General features: G+C 35.6%; 1 protein-coding gene across 1 annotated transcript; it reads left to right on the top strand.

The window, feature by feature from the left end:
* Window positions 1–8,157: 8,157 nt before the first annotated feature.
* Window positions 8,158–13,546, top strand: LOC107763273 (late blight resistance protein R1-A-like). The gene is made up of 4 exons (XM_075248063.1): window positions 8,158–8,398; window positions 9,192–11,910; window positions 12,076–13,209; window positions 13,362–13,546. The coding sequence occupies exons 2-3, from the start codon at window positions 9,248–9,250 to the stop codon at window positions 13,196–13,198; spliced, it is 3,786 nt and encodes a 1,261-aa protein (XP_075104164.1). The 5' UTR covers window positions 8,158–8,398; window positions 9,192–9,247; the 3' UTR covers window positions 13,199–13,209; window positions 13,362–13,546.
* The last annotated feature ends 6,042 nt before the right edge of the window (window positions 13,547–19,588 follow it).

Below are 19,588 nucleotides of genomic sequence, written 5' to 3' on the forward strand. Positions count from 1 at the left end.
GGTAAATGAACCTGCTCAAAGCTACTAACCTTCATGTGAGTCTTTAGACTTCCTTCATGCTTGATAATTGATCCGGGATATCGTCTATGGCCTTGATTTTGTCGGGATTTACCTCAATTCCCCTTTGTGAGACCAGAAACCTAAGGAACTTACCAGAGCTGACCCCGAACACGCACTTTTTGGGGTTAAGTTTCATGTTATGCTTCCTCAGGATATCGAATATTTCTTGCAAATGCTTAAGGTGGTCACCTGCATTCAAAGATTTAATGAGCATATTGTCTATATAAACTTCCATGGTTTTTCCTATTTGCTTTTCAAACATCTTATTTATGAGCCGTTGATAAGTGGCTCCGACGTTTTTCAACCCTAAAGGCATTACATTGTAACAATATGTACCAAAATTTGTTATAAATGAAGTATTTTCCTGATCTTTCAGGTTCATCTTAATTTGGTTGTACCCAGAATAAGCATCAAGGAAACTCATCAGTTTATGCCCGGTCGTGGCATCAATCATTTGATCAATAAGCAGTGGAAATGAATCTTTCGGGTACGCCTTATTAGGATCTTTATAATCTACACACATACAAAATTTATTGTTCTTCTTAGGAACTACTATTACATTGGCTAACCAGTCTGGATATCTTACCTCTCTGACCGAACCGATTTTAAGCAAGCGAGTTACCTCTTCTTTGACGAATTTATTCCTGGCCTTGGCAATAGGGCGCTTCTTCTGTCTTACCGGTGGTACGTTAGGATCCAAACTCATCTTGTGCACTGCTATTTCCATTGGGATACTTATCATATCCTCGTGCGATCATGCAAAACAATCAGCGTTAATTTTAAGGAATTCAATAAAACCAGACGTGAGCTCGGGGTGCAGTCATGTTCCCAAATGAAATTTTCTTTCTAAGATTTCTTCGAATAATGACACTTGCTCTAGTTCCTCTGCCGTGGATTTCGTTGCGTCCGTTTCTTTCGGAACTTGGAAATATCTCGGCACCTGATATTGTTCTGATCATTCTGCCCCTGGAATAACCTCTTCTAACTCGGGAGTAGGCGCTGGTTTCTATAATTGCTATGTCGTGCACTTCTTCCCTTTTCTACTGGAAACTGAGATTGCATTCATCTCCTTCGTTGTCGGTTGGTTACCTCTTATATGCTTGATTCCTTTGGCATTGGAAACTTCAGTAATTGGTGATATGTCGAAGGTATAACTTTCATCTCGTGTAACCATGGCCTTCCTAAGATGATGTTGTATCCCATATCACCATCCACTACTTCGAAGAGAGTTGTTTTCATTACTCCTTCAGCATTCGTGAGCAGCAAGATCTCTCCCCGGGTCGTCACACTTGCAAGGTTGAATCCATCGAAGAGTTTTTGTCACCGGAATAATGCTTCCGATGAGTTTAGCTTGTTCCAATGCTCTCCATTGTATGATATTAGCCGAAGTTCCTGGATCCACTAGAACACGCTTAATTTTAAAATCTAACACATTTAAAGAGATTACCAGTGCATCTTGTGTGGTAACAGCAATCCATCTATGTCTTTCCTCCGTGAAAGTGATATCATCCTCCCGGAGTCTTTTATTGTGATTTATCGATACTTTAGTCTTCTTTGCCACCGAAAAGGTGACCCCGTTAATCTCGTTCCCCCCAAATATCATGTTGATCGTTTGGCCTGGTGATTCTTTTCCTGCTTTCGAGGATTCCGTTTTGTGTCTGTTGCGATCGTAATTGTTCTTAGCTAGATCACTCAAGAATTCTTGGAGATGACCATTCTTCAATAGGGTTGTCACCTCCTCCCGAAGATGTCGGTAGTCCCCTGTCCGGTGACCGTTCGTCCCGTGGTATCACACCATATATTGGGATCCCTCTAGCTGGAATCGGACCTCATAGGTCTCAGGAATTGTTCTTCTTTAATGTTCCTCAAGGCTGACACCAGTTCCACTACACTGACGTTGAAGTTATATTATGATAACCTGGGGTAGAAAGATCTCGAGACCCCGACGTTTGTTTATATTGAAATGATCTATTGTTTTGACCACGATCAGTCCCTCCGTCAATGGTGAACTTGTTTACTACTCGAAAATTTCTACCATGGCCTTCGGTACGCTCGTAGGGCAAAAACCGACCCCTTGTAGTCCTCATATTCGCGTCGTAGTCATCCTTTGATTTTTCTCTAATCTTCTCCCGTCCTTTGGCCGATGATGTAGAACCAACCTGGTCATCTTCGATCCTTATCTTCGACTCGTACCGGTTGTGAACATCTGCCCAGGTTGTTGCTTGAAACACAAGCAGGCTCTCCTTCAGCTTCCGGGAAATGTTTGAACTTCTCGGATTCAATCCTTTGGTAAATGCTTCAGCTGCCTATTCATCCGGGACGGTCGAAAACAACATTCGTTTTTTGTGAAATCGGGTAACAAACTCTCGTAATAATTTTAATTCTCCTTGTGCGATTCTGAATATGTCAGCCTTTCGGGCTTGCACCTTTCTGGCCCCATCATGAGCTTTAATGAAAGAATTAGCGAGCATTTCAAAAGATTCAATGGAATGCTCGGGAAGTAATGAATACCACGTTAAGGTTCCCCTCGTGAGAGTTTCGCCGATTTTTTTTAGCAACACAGATTCAATTTCGTGAGGAGCTAGATCATTTCCTTTCACCGCCGTTGTGTAGGTGGTGATATGTTCATGCGAGTCTGAAGTTCCATCATACATTGGAACTTCAGAATTTTGAAATACTTCAGGATTAGTTCTGGTGCCGCACTTGGCTTGTACGGTAATTAAACATACTTCTTCGAGTTTGGGCTTTCAATACTGGTGGTGCGATCGGGATTTGATCCATGCGGGCGTTTACTTCCCTTATGAACCGTAAAAGCTCATCTTTGAATTAATCGTTCTCGTTGTTAAGACCTAGTCTGCTCCCCCCATCCCCATCGGAGCCAACTTCACCCCTGGAGTGTTGTTGTCGACTCTCTGCATTGTTTGGTCTGCGGGAACAACGGGAGGAATTGGATCGCGCCTGTTTGCATTATTTGAAGCACCTGATAGCGCCTACTTCGGTTCCATCATAACCTGATCCTGTCCCGTGAGATGGCCTAGGATGATTGCCTGTTGCTCTTGCAGGATTCTCACAGCATCCGCTACTTGCTCCCGTCAGCATCATCGGGAATTGTCTCCCGAACCCGTCGAGGGTATCACCTGTCATGAACCGATGCTGCGTCATTCCCCTCATTGCGGGTATCATTGATCGAGTCCTTACAATGAGTTTGATCCCATCGAATTTCAGGGTTGCGTGCATCGTTAACAGTGTTATCTACCGTTTTTGTGATTTTTTCTAAGAAAGAATAATCAAAACACGTTAGTAAAAAAGGCAAGGATCAATTTAATTACACGACTGTCTAGGCCCCACGGTGGGCGCCAAACTGTTTACCCGAAAAGCGGTACAGTTGAATTTATACGTTGTTTTTAAACAAGTAAACTACTTTGATCCTGAAATAATATAATAATCGAAGAAATACACAGTACTTAGCCTTGGAACGTAGATGAAATAGCAAAGATAGTGATTCCGAGAACACGATTTCCGAACACAACAATGATGAGATCAAAAGGTAAGAGAGTGAAATTGTATAAAGCTTTATGTAGAATATAGTATATGTTTTTGCTAGAAAATTCATATGATTTACAATGGTAACTGAGCTCACTATTTATAGTTATGTCTATGGAAAGAGATCCTAGGATCATGCCCTCCTTTAATGCCAATTATGAGAGTCATTGATAAAGATTTGAACGTAAATGCCAAATTCTTTGTAATGGACCGTCGCTCTTAATGTTGTAGAATATTCCTTAGTAAATGATACCGGGCGTAGAGCATTTAATACACTTTTATGAACGTTATCCGTTCCGGTAACAAGCGTAGTGGCTGCGTATCTTGGATTCCACGTATCCTCCTTTTAGTCAGCCACGTGTCTTATCATATTTTATCCTATACAGTTTTATGTATTTGAACCCCGTTTTCCTATTTGATGCTTCATGTATGCTTGTTTGTTGTTTTGTGACTTGTGGGGATGGTTGGTTTGGTTTCATGAAGGTTTAGGTTGGAACACTTAGTTCTATTGTTATAAACTTAAGTTGTAAGAGTTGACCACGATTTGAATTTTAGGTATATGATATCGGATTGATGATTTTATGATTCCAATAGGTTCGTTTGGTGATTTTGGACTTAGGTATATGTTCGAATTTGGACTTGGAGGTTCCTAGAAGGGGAAGGTTGCAGAGACAATTTATTCTTGTTAGTATTACATCGTTTCACACCTGCGATTAGTTGCGGCATTGCAGCTCCAGCACTGAGCATTCAGAAACGGACGCGTCAGTGCCATGTGTGTATTAATAGACAGAAACTGGGAGCTTCAGCACCTTGTATTTGGGCATTAAAGCACCAGTATTGGGGGACTTGGTGTCTAAACTTGGAGACATGTCCCTTATGAATGGATTTGATTTCTTGGCTCATTAGAAAACAGTTAATTGAGGTTCAACAAGATAACAACAAAAGAAATTCTTCTGACACAATCAAACAACAGATTTCAAACAAAGAACCTACAGAAAAGTCCTACCTCTTCATATTGATTTTCATGATCTTGCTCAGAAATACTGCATAATTTCTTGAGTCACGTTAATTACATTGTATTCCTAGTGAATGCTCTAAATTTGAATTCATTGCAGAACACAATCGATTATTGACATTATTGTATCCTAAAGACAATTTCCAGGAACTTTAAATTTCCTGTGCATCAATATGTTGGTAGTGGCTGGTGAATTCAGCTTTTAAGGAAAGATATGTTGTAACTCTTCATAGAGTTTGATCATCTTGCCAAAGAGATACTGCAAAACTTCTAGGGTCAAGTTAGATACTTTCTGTTTCCTTGTGAATGTAGATGATTGGCGTTTATTGTATCCTAGCTACGGGAACTTTTTTCTTACGCTAATCATGGTGTCCGGACCAGTTTATACGCACCTCAACTAATTTTACCAGCAACAAGTATCAAGTAAGTCTATCCAATCAAAGCGTTCACTCCGCATTACAGCTGATTCTGCTCCCAAAGCTCGATTCATTGCCCGACGTAAAGAATCTCTTTCCGTTAAACAACTTCAACGTCCGCTAAGTAAGTTTCTACAACATTCTACTTTTTGTTCTCCTTATGTTTATGTAGTTGACTCTTATTTTACAAAGTATAATCTAAATTTAGAGTTAAGAAACTAAAGTCATTGCTATGGTCTTTGTTTTAATTTATGTGAATCTTTGTGCCTTAACATGAAGTTAAGAAAAAAGTGCATACTTATTTGAAAACAATTTATGCAATTGAAACGAAAATATATGTATCCAATTTACATCACAAGTTAAAAGGGAAAAGAAGGTAGTGTTTGAAATGGGGAAAAGGAAAACTTTTACGCGATTGCCATTATAATATTATAATATTAAATACATAAAATAAACTTTTATCATATTAATATTGTAATATGGCCATTATTTTGTCAAATGGAGTTCATCTCACATAAGCATAAGTATCTTTGCAAAGTATATACTTTGTTGGCAATATTCTTTGGGACCCAAAAATATTGCATTGTGTATTGGACATCATTTGCACAAGTTGTATCTCTTCTTTTACACCTAAGAGGTCAAGACTTTTTTGCCTATAAAAAGGAAGGCCATTAGTTCATTTTAGACACACCAACGAGACTTGAGTCTTCATTTCTTATTTCTTCCTTTCTTCCTTTATTAAGAGTGTTTTGTATGAGAGTTAGTGTTGGGAAGCACTTGTGTGAACCCTTTCTTTGGAGTGATCTTGTCAGGTTATTCCCTTAGGGTATTTGGGATTAATTAGAGTATTTACTATAATTTTGTACTCTCTTTTGTACTCTTATTGTTATAGTAAATTGCCCATCTCCGCTTGTGGACGTAGGTCACTTTGACCGAACCACGTTAAATTTGTGTCTTCTTTATCTACTTTAATTGTCGTTGTTATGAATTTTCATTGTCTTTGTTATTGTCATTATATCGTTGTTTGGCTAAATTTCGCACTACCCAGATTCTCGATCCTAACAAATTGATATCAGAGCCAGATTTAACCGGGTTAGTTTCAATAGCCAAAATGACTCTAACAAAGACCTATGTTGAGAAATTTGACCGAAGTGCAAACTTCGGAATGTGGAAATTCAAGATGGAAGTTATCCTAATTCAGGATGGCTTAGACTTAGCGTTGCAAGGAAAGGAGAAGAAGCCGGATAAAATGACGGACGAGGAGTTTACCATCATAGACAAAAAGGCAAAAGCAGGTATTATTTTAAATCTCTCAAATGAGGTTTTACGTGAAGTTTCTGTAGAAACCACAGCTAAAGGCATGTGAAAAAAATTGAAAACCTTATATATGAAGAGGACGGTGGAAAATAGACTTTACCTAAAGCGGAAGCTTTATACAATTCGTATGAGTGAAGGTAGATCTATTCTCTCTCATCTTGACACCTTTGATTCCATTTTTATGGATTTGAGTAATATAGATGCTGAAATTAAAGATGAGGATCAAGCTGTGTTACTGCTTTGTTCTCTATCCCCATTTTTAAAGCATATAAGAGATACTATGCTTTATGCAAAGGATAATATCTTTTATAAGGATATTAAATCTATCTTAAAATCAAAAGAACAGATAGATAGTGATATTACTGGAGAAGCTAGTGGAACTCAAGCGGAAGTTGGCTTGTTTGTTAGGGGCAAATCCGACTCCAATTCCAGATACAATAATTTAGAGTGTCGCTATTGTCATAAGAAAGGTCACAATATCTCTGAATGCTATAAACTGAAAAATAAAGAAAAGCACAAAGAAAGAAAAAATGAGCACAAAAATACTGACACCGCTGAAGCTAGTGTAGCAACTGATGAGATTGAGGGAACTATATTTTTAGCAACTGAAACTAGTTTCAGATTAGACAATGAGTGAATTTTAGATTCCGGTTGTTCATATCATATGTGTCCTAGCAGGGACTTGTTTTCTACATATGATTCAGTTACAGGTGGAGTTGTTTAATTGGGTAACAATGTTACTTGTAACGTTATTGGCAAAGGTACAATTCAGGTCAGAATGCACGATGATGTGGTGAGAACTCTCACCGATGTTAGATATGTTCCTGAGTTGAAGAAAAATCTCATCTCTCTAGGCACTTTAGAATCCCTTGGGTGCAAATTCACTGGTGAAGGTGGAGTTCTAAAAATTTTTCAAGGTGCTCGTTTGATCATGAAAGCACACAGATCTGGTTCATTGTATACTTTATTGGGATCCACTGTTAGAGGCCCTACTACAGTTTTGGTATCAGACAATTTGTCTGATTTTGATGGCATTAAATTTTGACATATGCCCATTGGGGCTTTTGCGGAGAAGGTGGAGCAAATTTACTATATCATCCAAAATTAGGCTAAGGTGGAGATTTGTAATATGGCCATTATTTTGTCAAATGGAGTCCATCTTACATAAGCATAAGCATCTTTGCAAAGTGTATACTTTGTTGGCAATATTCTTTGGGACCCAAAAATATTGCATTGTGTGTTGGACATCATTTGCACAAGTTGTATCTCTTCTTTTACACCTAAGAGGTTAAGACTTTTTTGCCTATAAAAGGGAAGATCATTAGTTCATTTTAGATACACCAACAAGACTTGAGTCTTCATTTCTTGTTTCTTCCTTTCTTCCTTTATTAAGAGTGTTTTGTATGAGAGTTAGTGTTGGGAAGCACTTGTGTGAACCCTTTCTTTGGAGTGATCTTGTGAGGTTATTCCCTTAGGGTATTTGGGATTAATTAGAGTATTTACTCTAATTTTGTACTCTCTTTTGTACTCTTATTGTTATAGTAAATTGCCCCTCTCCGCTTGTGGACGTAGGTCACTTTGACTGAACCACGTTAAATTTGTGTCTTCTTTATCTACTTTAATTGTCGTTGTTATCAACTTCCATTGTCTTTGTTATTGTCATTATATCGTTGTTTGACTAAATTTCGCACTACCCGGGTTCCCGATCCTAATAAATATAACCGAATTATGGGTGAAGTACTAAAAAAATATAAATGACTATATCCTTAAGATAAAATTTCTCGGACCAAATTTTCAAACCGAATTATGACACGTCAGTACATCAATACTGAAAAGAAAAGAAAAGCCATTACAATATAGAAGTGTGAAGTGTTCAGTAATCAGTACTAGAAATTCCACCATGACTGAAAATTTTCTAGAACTGAACGACTTCTATATTGTAAACAATTTTCTCAATTTCCAAGGGTTTGGTTGTGTTTCTGATCTTGGCTCGATTGGTCGCAGGGTAAGCGTCTGATGTCTACAGCAATGGACTATTTGATTTGAGGTATCTTAACATCACTGACCTCATCTGATAATTAAGCTACAAATTTTTAATATTTCTTCTATAGGAACCCTTGACTATAGGAAAAGGCCGGCAATTTCTTAATTAGTCTACATATTGGATTAATTTCCTTACAATTTGTGTTAAATGTTTTCGAATTTTTGAGTTATAATTTGCTTCTACTTAATTTATTTACTAAAGTTGACGGGGCCTAAAGTTGCTGCCATGTGATCAGAAAATCACAAGTTTCTGAGTCCTTTTGCAAAAATGCAAATTAAGTTAGCGAACAATAGACCATTGTGGTCCTGACCTTCCCGGACTAGCGCATAACGGAAGCTTAATATACCGGGCTGTCCTTTCAATTTATTTACTACTTAATCTTTCCGTGTTTATCTCTTCTGCTCCCTTTTAATTTTATATAACCTGGCTCTTCGATTTCTTAAATGGTCGCTTGATTATCATTCACATCTCTAATGATTATATATAATATTACTTTGTGTACCCATGTGTATCTAATTAATCTTATGTGATACATCAATAATGCTGCTGCATTTAATATGACAATTGGTAAAGACGAAATGGGAAGGAATCTACCCATGTGCATACAAGGAATAAATAATGTGGACTTACTTACAATAAGTTGACTTGCTGCTTATAATTGATGCAACTAAAATATATAAATGGAATAGTAAAATTCTGAGCAAGAGGAAATCAAAGTGAAGTAAGAAACAACAAAAGGTTGTGCGAATACATTTGATTTGTATCTCAACTTCTCTTATTCTTTTTCCGCTTGCAGTTCAAGTTCATAGCAGTTTAACTCTTTTGTCACAACTTCTGGAAAGACGGAGAGTCATGTTTTTAGACAAAGATTTGTCTAAACTGAGACATGACTTTTTTAAATTTCGACCCTCTAACATCGATGATGTTTCAAGGGATCGATTGGAGTTCTTTCTATGGGAGTTAAATTTCCTGGAGGGTTTTCTCAGTCTGCAGAGCTTCACCTTCGTAGATGTCCCGCAGAAAATGAAAGAAATTTGGAAGAAATCCATAACAGTACAGCAGGCTACTCTCCAAATTATCTTTTCTGGTTCTGACAGGGAGTGGTCCGCTGATCCAAATTTTGATCCCTTTACCTCCAACGTGCCAACAGGAATTTGGAAGAGTAAGCTCGAATTCCAATCAAAATACTCCTTCGCCCAAGTATCATCAATACTACTTCCAGCCAACAAGGATGATATTCCTACCCCCAAATTTCTAATGGAATTCCTCGATGGTGTTATAGAGAATCTCAATGTTCTACTGCAGATTGATGATCCTTGTTCGCTACTTTATGTTCCGGAACCAAAGGAACAATTAAAAGAGGTTTTGAAGGAGTTGAATTTGCTGAGGTTTTTCGTTTGCTTTGTTTCAAACAAATGCACAGAGCCAGCTCAAAGCGGACATACTTTCTTCACTCACGTTTTAATTGTGTCCAGCCACGCAGCAATGGTTGCATGGTTGTATTTGCCCATCCATGGCAAGGAAAATCAAGACGTGGCTCCTGGTGAAATGAATGCTTTGTTTTCTAATCTCCTGCAAATGAATATTAGGCCCATTCAGCCAGGTATTCGCAAAATTTATACAGATGTCCTGTGCGCTTTGAAGTCGATTATACAACCAGGATGGCATCCCAATATTCAAAATAAGCATGTAACTGAAAGTGAATTTGTGGAGGCTCCCGCACACAATTTGATGAAGCTACCCACTGTTAGTAATCCTAGTGGGACAGTTTCTTCAAATGATCAAATGGCAATCCTTCAGGATATGCTCAGCCTTATGAGAGCCAATCTCATCCATCTGCCAATACTAGGTCGTGAGTTTCATTGTCAAGATATGGACACTGTTATTGTTGATGCCGGACTTCTTATTTACTCTATATATGACAGTGAGGGGGAGAAAGAAGGCATGACGATGGAGGATGTTAACCAAGCACTTGGTCTTGATCTTCCGGGAAACATTCAGCCTGTCAAAGCCATGATATACCTCATCATTCGAAAGGCGTTTCAATCTAACTTGCCGAGGATTCATGGACTAGGCTATGTTGATTTCTTTTTAAACAACTTGAAGGAGTTCCAGAGCCGCCATTCAGATTCCCTCGCTTTTGTCATGAACCAACTTCAAATAATTCAGAAGGAACTTGAGAGCTTGCAACCTTTTCTAAAGACTGTTTCACAAGACCAACACAATAAGCTCAAGATATTTCAAGATTGTGCTACGCAGTTGATTAGCAAAGCGTATGAGGTGGAATATGTGGTTGATGCTTGTATAAGCAAAGAAGTTCCTCACTGGTGTCTTGAGCGTTGGCTCCTCGATATCATAGAGGAGATTACTTGTATCAAAGCAGAGGTAGAAGAGATTCAAGAAAAGAAAATGTCTAGTTCAGTACTAGATGATACAAATACTGCCACTGATCATAAGTCATCACAATTGGTTAAGACTCCAATGGCAAATCAACAAATTGTTGGTCTTGAGGACATGAGGAACGAATTGAGAGACAAACTAACAAAAGGATGCCGAGAACTAGATGTTATCTCTATTATCGGTATGCCTGGCCTAGGTAAGACAACTTTGGCCCAAAACCTCTATTCTGATGGTTCAGTTGTTGAACACTTTGATATTCTTGCACAATGCTGTGTATCTCAAGTGTATAAACGTATCGATTTGCTTTTGGCCATTCTGAACGATGCCATTGGTGGGAGCCCTAGCGTCTCTACTGAAGCTGATGTAGCAGAAAAGCTTCAGAAAACTTTGAAGGCAAAAAGATATCTTATCCTTGTTGATGATGTGTGGGAAGCTAGTGCATGGGATGATTTAAGGCCTTGCTTCTATGATGCCAAAAATGGAAGCAGAATCCTTCTAACAACGCGGCATCTTGCAGTTGCCAATTATGCTACATCTGTTAGTAAACCCATTCATCTTCGTATATTGAGCAAAGATGAAAGCTGGGAGTTACTAAAATCTAAAGTAATTGGTGAAGAAAGGTGCTCCCTTCCCCTTGAAAAAGTTGGGCGACAAGTAGCAACGAAGTGTGGAGGGCTGCCTCTTTCAATTGTTTTGGTGGCTGGTATTCTGGCAAGGATCGAGAAGACAGAAGAGAGTTGGAAACAAGTGGCTACAACTTTAAGTTCCCACATTCACGGCGATTCAAAGGCCATTGTGGAACAAAGTTATCAGGATTTACCATGTCATCTTAAGCCTTGCTTCCTTTATTTTGGAGCATTTTTAGAGGATAGAGTGATTAATGTTTCCAAGTTAACAAGATTATGGACCTCGGAAGGATTTCTAAAAAGTTGTGAAGGCAAGAGATTGGAAGATATAGCCGAAGGTTACTTGGAGAATCTTATGGGAAGAAATCTCGTTATGGATGCTAAGAGGAGTTCAGATGGTAAGGTTGAAGCATGTCGCCTTCATGATGTATTGCTCGAGTTTTGCAAGGAAAAAGCAGCGGAGGAGAATCTTCTGCTATGGATAATACGGTAATATATATACCAATTACGATACTATATTTGTTCAATAAATCAAAATTTCAAGTTATATGTTAAAATTAATTGTACATGTTTTTACTAATTTATATAGTCACAAGGATTAACTATATCAGTTATATTTGAAAATCAATGTTATGATACTGCTAATATTCATAGGGATCACAATGCCAATCCTTCTTCCTGCATTTACTCTCATAAGCAGCATGCGCAACGTCGATTGGCCTTTTGTGAAGTGGATAATCTTGAAGAATGGAGCCCTTCTTGCACACATGTTGGCTCAATACTTTTCAGGAGTAATACAGATTTCTTTGCCCGTATTTCCGTACCTAAACCCGCTTTCGCTATTTCACGCATTTTGCAGAATTTCAAGTTTCTAAAAGTGTTGGATTTGGAGCAGAACGTTGTTATTGATTCTTTTCCAACTGAGCTAGTTTACTTGAGATATATTTATGCAGAAACTAAGCAGAAGTCAATCCCATCGTCCATATCAAATCTTTGGAACCTTGAGACTTTGATATTAAGATCTTGGGGACAAATGTTGTTACCGGTTACTCTTAGGAAGATGAGTAAATTGAGACATCTGCATATTAGTCACTTCTTCATTATAAATAATGCGGAAAAGTTACTTGAGGACTCCTCAAAATTTTATGATTTGGACACTATTTCTCAGCCATATTTTTCTTGTGTCGAGGATGTTGAATTGATGTTGAGAAAAGCACCTAATATTCGGGAGCTGGAATGCAAATTCAAGGGTGTTTGCAGCTCTCTGTTCCCTGTATTGGATTGTTCAGCACAGCTTGTGACGCTACACATTATTGGTGAAGTCTTAGAGCTCCAACATCGGTATCCTGTATGCATCTCCGCATCAAATCTCAAAATATTGAAACTGTCCGTCTTTAGACTGGGCCACGAGCACTTATCAAACATTGGTCAGCTTCAGAACCTTCAGGTGCTAGAACTGCTAGCCATTGAATTTGACGATGAAAAATGGGAAGTGAGCGATGATGAGTTCCCTGGACTCAATGTCTTGAAACTAATGTTTTGTCGCAGTCTTGAAGAATGGACCGTCTCCGATGACGCATTTCCTAACCTTGAACGGTTGTTTCTGCGTGGACTCGAGAATCTGAAGGAGATCCCTTCTTGTTTCGAAGACATCTCTTCTTTAAAGTCCATTGAGGTAAAGGAGTGCAATGAATCTGTTGTAAAGTCAGCAAGGGATATCCGAGAAAAAATAGTTGAAGAATATCAAATTGCTGATTTCAAGCTCTTCATCAAGTAATCAGAATTCAGGTAACTCAGATAATACGACTACATCCACTCTCATTTAAAGCTTTTATTATTTATTTAGAAGTATGTTAATTTGATAAAGATAAAAGTTCTTGAAATAGAAGTACTATTAATTACTATACTTATTGAGCTATTAACACTGTTTTTTTTAACAGAGTAGGAAGAATCTGTAGCCAGAGCAATTTGGAAGATCGCTGTGTAATTTTTCATAAGTTTCTCTTTAATTAATTTTGTAAAATTGTCCGTCAGTTGCTGCGTTCATTTTAAATAACGAAATAAATTATTCATTGAATCCTTAATGTTTGGTGTAAGTCATTAGATTTTGACTCCTGAGGTTGAATGGTTTCACCCTTTTCTGTTTTCTTATGAGTTATACCACACTTAAGCTTCTGTGGGTGATAGATAAAAATATCAAAAAATTTATATTTCTCTTGCAAGTACTATTTAAGGGTAAATTTTGTATGATGAAAAGTAAAAAAATGCTTTATGATTAGACATATGTAACTAAATTCTCAAAGAAAGAAAGCTGTATGAAATATACTTGTTATGGGAAAACGGAGAATTTGTCAAGATTCTTAGTAGGCGTTTGGACATAAATTTCTAAGATTTCTTTTCAAATTTGGAATTTCAAATTGTGTTTGGTTATAAATTTTGCAACATATTTGGATGTACTTTTTTCAAAACCAAGAAACATGATTTATACCCCACAATTTGTAAAAAAACTATCAAAATCACCTTCACTTGATTATCCTACTTGAAATAAACAATTAAACATGTTGATTGTTTAACTATACGAGCAATCTCTAATAGAAATTGTAGTGGCTCATTCAGGTAAAAGTATAAATTGTATATCTCAACAATGGATATCAAAATATAGTTCAAGACTACTCTATAGGTGTTACCTAGGTTTAATAAGTGATTAGGGTCCTTTTATAAATTTCAAAAATATAGGATAAATTTATAAAACTTAAAAATACTAAATTTCAAATTCGAAAATGCATTTTTAAGTTGAATTTGAAAAAAGTAAAATTTTCATAACAAAATATTGTTTTGAATTTTTTTTTTTTAAAAAAAACGAAAAAATTCTTATGTCCAAACGGGCTCTAATTATGCCTTGTGAGTAACTTCAGAGCCCGTTTGGTCATGAAAAAAAATTCACTTTTTTTTTGGAAAATTTTCACTTTTTTCCGAAATAAGTGTTTGGCCATAAAATTTCTAATTTTCACTTGAAAATAAAATTTGAAATTTTTCGAAAATTTAAAAAACTTCAAAAAACTGATTTTCAAAATTTTTCACTCAGATCACTCACAAAAATTCAAAAACAACCCAAAATTATATTCATGTCCAAATACAACTCTAATTTTCAAATATCATTTTCACTTAAATTTGTTTTCACTTTTTCCGGAATTTTACAATTCGTATGTCCAAACGCCCACTAATCATTGAACTTTTCTCACTATACAAAACTATTTTTGTCACACCAAAATAATAGAATTGTGTGTGACCTGATCGAAAATATACAAGTGAACAGAAGGTCAAATTTCGGGTCCGTGTTATGACATATCACTCGTTACAACATCTCTTTGCTAGTTATTATGTTCAATGTTAAAAAATAAAAATGTTTACCCGTAAATTGATACGGTTAAATTTATCGCGTGGTTTATCGACAAGCGAATCAATTTGATCTCAAAATGGTAAATAAATCATACTATACTAAAAGTAGGAAGCTTCAACTGTCAAAGTTGAATTACAAAAATATCCTTCAAAATTTGGACGATGGTTTTATCCTTCAATTATATATATATTTTGTTGTTATTATTGTACAAATATGTAATATACATTGCAGTTTTGTTAAGAAGTAATCGCTACAGTTTCCATTAAATTGTAAGTTACATTTAGTACTATGAATCGGCCAGAACGTAATAAACTCCTTGGTGTATGGAGTTACATGCTGCAGCTTCTAAACAGTAACTGCAAACTTGAATTTAATTAATTGCTCTTCTGGAAATTGAAGTGTCTCTAACGTAACCATGTATGCTTCGCATGTAACAGATGTTAAGAAATCCGACAGATATGTTTGAGACCTTTCTTCAATGTGACTTTTGAGATTTCTACATAATTCTTAGATGTACTTCTTGACTTACAAGTACAACTACTTTACAAGATTTTTGTGTGATAATATTATTTCATTGGTCAGCAATAGCAACTCATGACTCTGGTTAGTATTATGGACAATGATGGTCATGACATGAATGAATTATTATCATTTCATATACTTCAGTATGTTGGTATTGAAAAGGTTTCCCTGAGTTAGCTATATTATCATTATTTCATCTCTTGTTTGTTTATATGCTACTTCACTATAATTTGCTTCTCCTATTATGTATCTGATAGGCAATTATTAAGTGCTACTCCACCATTTTCAAGGGCCGATGAGATGCCGAAATCAAGGGACAACACCACTTTTCATTCACAGTTTGTTAATATAATTGGTAGAGAATGCAGGCGTTTCAATTGTGGAGTAAGCATTTCAGTTGATGGAAGTAGCATTAATCCCGGTTAAGACATTAAAGCCGTGTTGGGATATATATTATTAACCATGAGTTTTGTTTAGATATAGTATTTATTATGAAATAATTATTTATTCAGTTTTAATATAGTTTTAAATAGATCATATATTAGTCTGTGTCATTTGCTTATATAGTAGATGATTTAGTGTATATAGTTTAGCTTATACACGGCAGATTAAATCATCGATTCTTATAAGTATAAAGTTTGAGTTCACAATCTAATGATAGAATTGGACAAACTATCATGGATGATTGTAGCACAAGATTAAATATAATTTATCTTGATTATGGGAATGGTTTAATTCCAACTTCTTGTGCTAGTACATTTTGTATGTATTGAACGGACCAAGTAGAGATAAGTATTTTATACTGACTTAATAAAATAAACTCTCTAGCCATTAAATGTACTTATACTCTTAATCTTGATATAATTATTATTAGTTGTGTATATTATTATTATTTTAATTTATTAAAAGGCGAGATTCTTTCGTGGGTCAATATGTCTGGTAAATTGGATAATAATAATGTACATTGGCGAAGTAACAGTTAGTTGATGGAATCCATGTCTCGGTTTAGAGATTGATGATACACCTTTATGAAAGCTTATAAGTTTTCATGTGTAAACCTGGCCGGTGGATTTTGTATCCGACACATGAAATAAGTTAAGCGGAAGTCTAAAGGAAATAATCAATAAATTAAAGCGTCAGTAATTTAATTTAATTGATTAGTATATGAATCTTAACATGGGGAGTTAAATAAGATTTAATGGATAAATTTCGAAATTGAATAAGAAGTGCAATTACGAATTTTTAGTGGAATAATTCGTAATTAATTATGGTGGATATTAATTTCGAAAATTAGAAATTAATTCCATAATTGAAAGCCTTGTTAATTAAATTTTGTGGTCCCTCCTGTGCCTAAATAATAGGAAATAAAGGAATCCTTTTTTTTGTGGAAAAGAAAACCCGATTTTGGAAAAGGGTTTTAACCCTTAAAACTTGTGCTATAAATACATAAGGTTTTCCACCTAGAGGAGGAAGAACAAGGTGGCCAAAATTTTCAGCCTTTTTCCTAGAAAATTTCGCCCACACGAAATTACTATTTCTGGATATTATTTGGGCAACACAGTAGAAGACTGTGGAACGTTCGCGAATCTTTATCATGCTGATGATGGAGAATTCATTGAGTTACTGTGGAATTGGAGGCTTACGTGATAGAGGAGCTTTGTTCACGCTTCAAGAGGTAACCCGTGAAATCCCGTTTATGCTAGTTGTCTAGATTACATGTGATTTTGATACTGAGATTGCTTCTGCTGCTTATTATTATCCATCAATTGGTATCAGAGCCCACTCACATCTAATTAGATAACTAGGTTTTTCATGAAACAAGAATATCATTTTTATGTGCATTTTTGAATTACATGTATATGTTATTTTCTGAAAAACTGCACTGTTGTTTGTGAATTAACTGTGCATAAAATTTTGGATTATTCTTGTAATCATAAGATATCTATTTTTTATTGATATTTGATTGGGATGATCTAATTTTTTTTTTAGTAAACCCTAGAAAAACGCAAAACCTGATTTTGACCGAATTGCCGTTTTTTTCGAAGGTCAGCGAACTTGACGGACTCCGATTGAGTCGAAATTTGGTGGGTCAATAGAAAACGACGTGGTGAGAAAACCTCACTACCTTAGCAGTGAATCATGGTATTTTTCGGCGCTTTGAGGTCCTTTGAACTGTATTTTGGACGTTTTTCTATTTTCTGAAAATTATTTCTTAATAATTTTAATTCATTTTTAATTCAATAGTGGTGGGGTGACTCCCCATGGTCTCCATGATTAAATACTAGTGATACGATTGGTTTACACATTAGCTATTAGTAAATAGATGTGTTGTTGTATTAAACTCAATAATAGAAGTATAGGATTTTATTGATTATGTCTTATAAGGTATACTTGATATTATATGATGATATAATTATGTTGTAAGAAAGTGAAATTCTCTGTTTGATATCCTGGATGACTAATGATTGGTGCGTTTGGCATATTTGTGCATAAAATATTTCCCAAATTTTAGTTTATGTTTCCATTCCCTACGTGATTACTAGTCTTGGATTTTTGATGAAAAAAAATGTATATTCTCTGGTTGGAAGTTGTAATTAAGTGAAATATGATGGTATTTTGTATGAGTTTTATATTATTGGTATGTCTTTTAAGCTATGGTCAATATTCTGCCATAAAATAATTTTATGAGCTACATGTATATTCACTTGAAAATTGAGAATTTTGTGAGTAATAAATAGTTACCACTAAAGTGGTTTGTTTATTTGAACTCATGAAAAATTCTTAATAAATTTGTACATGTGAAATTATGTCTATTCATGGATTGAGCATTATGATTAATAAGTAGGATCCACAAAATAGTCTATTTATTTGAGTCATTAAAATCTGCTTAATGTACCATGTAAAAATTATCCTTGATAAATTTACATTAGTGGTGGAGGTTCTTAACTAGAAAAAGACTTTTTATCTTTGGGTATTAGTGAGACCAACTCCACCCATGAGAAGATATATTGGGGTTTTCGCTGAACGGGAGAAAATATAATATCTTAGGTTCTTGTGTATTTAATAAAAGGATAATTTATTACAAAAGGAGATATTATGTATCCTAAAAATAGGAAGAATATAATATATATGCCTTGAGCTCATAGTATAATTATAAGAAGAATGAAAATCAATATCATATTTATTTTAATTCATGAAACTACTTAAAACGGTTATTCTCCGAGTTTGGTTACAGGCTGGTGGTCATGAATTTAACGAACTCCGACTGACCTGCAACATGGTAGGTTCATCGAAAATGATCTAGTGAGAAAAATTCACTGCAATGCAGTGAATCGTGTTGTTTTTCGGCATTTTGAGGTCGTTTAGATGGGTTTTCAAGCAGTTTATTAAATTGAATTTGTTATAAATATGAAAACTTACTCTTTATATATCGGCTATATTTGTGTTAAATCTGAAACATGATGATTTAACTAGATATGATATATAGCAAGAACACAAATCACATGGATTTAATCCTAAATACGCCGAAAATAATTTATTCGAATTTGGTCTAGTTTTTGGCGATTGTGAATTTCACAATCTCAGAATGACATGAAATTCGGTATGATCATCGAAAATGATCAGTTAAGAAGAACTCACTTCTATGCAGTGAATCACATCGTATTTTGACGATTCGAGATCGTTTAGATAAGTTTTTTGGAGGTTTGGCGGATTAAAATGTGATTTACATAAGAAAAGTCATTCTTTCTATCATTTTATTTATGTCTAATCTGGAACATGATAACACATGTTGAATTGACATGAATTGGTGTATGATAAGAATGTAGGTCATATTTTAAATTCTTAAAAAATGCTTAAAATGGTAATTTTCCAAATTTGGTCGCATTTTTTGGAGATTGTGATTTTAACGATCTTCGATTGATCTGAAATTTGGTAGGTTTATCAGAAATAGCCCAGTGATCAATTCCCACTGCTATGCAGTGAAAAACATTAATTTTAGCATTTTACGACTGTTTAAATGGGGTTTTGAGTATTTTTTAAATTCTGGAACTTAATCCTCAGAGAAAAGTTTGTGGTTGTGATAAAATGGTGATAGGAATTAACCCCTATGGTCTCCATTTTTTATTTATAGTGAGATAATAAATTTACGCGTTGACATTAGGTTTTTCTCCATATCGGATAAATTTATTATGAACTAACTAGGTATAGTTACTAGTTATTGATAACCTGTATTAACTCTCTATT

Source organism: Nicotiana tabacum, chromosome 24 (assembly GCF_000715075.1).
Source record: "Nicotiana tabacum cultivar K326 chromosome 24, ASM71507v2, whole genome shotgun sequence".
NCBI lineage: Eukaryota > Viridiplantae > Streptophyta > Magnoliopsida > Solanales > Solanaceae > Nicotiana > Nicotiana tabacum.

What these genes read in the sequence shown, in the direction of transcription:
- LOC107763273 (XM_075248063.1), top strand. Translation starts at nt 9,248, where the DNA reads ATGTTTTTAGACAAAGATTTGTCTAAACTGAGACATGACTTTTTTAAA. An exon ending in CTTCTGCTATGGATAATACG is followed by an intron (nt 11,911 to 12,075) that starts GTAATATATATA and finishes TAATATTCATAG; the next exon opens with GGATCACAATGCCAATCCTT.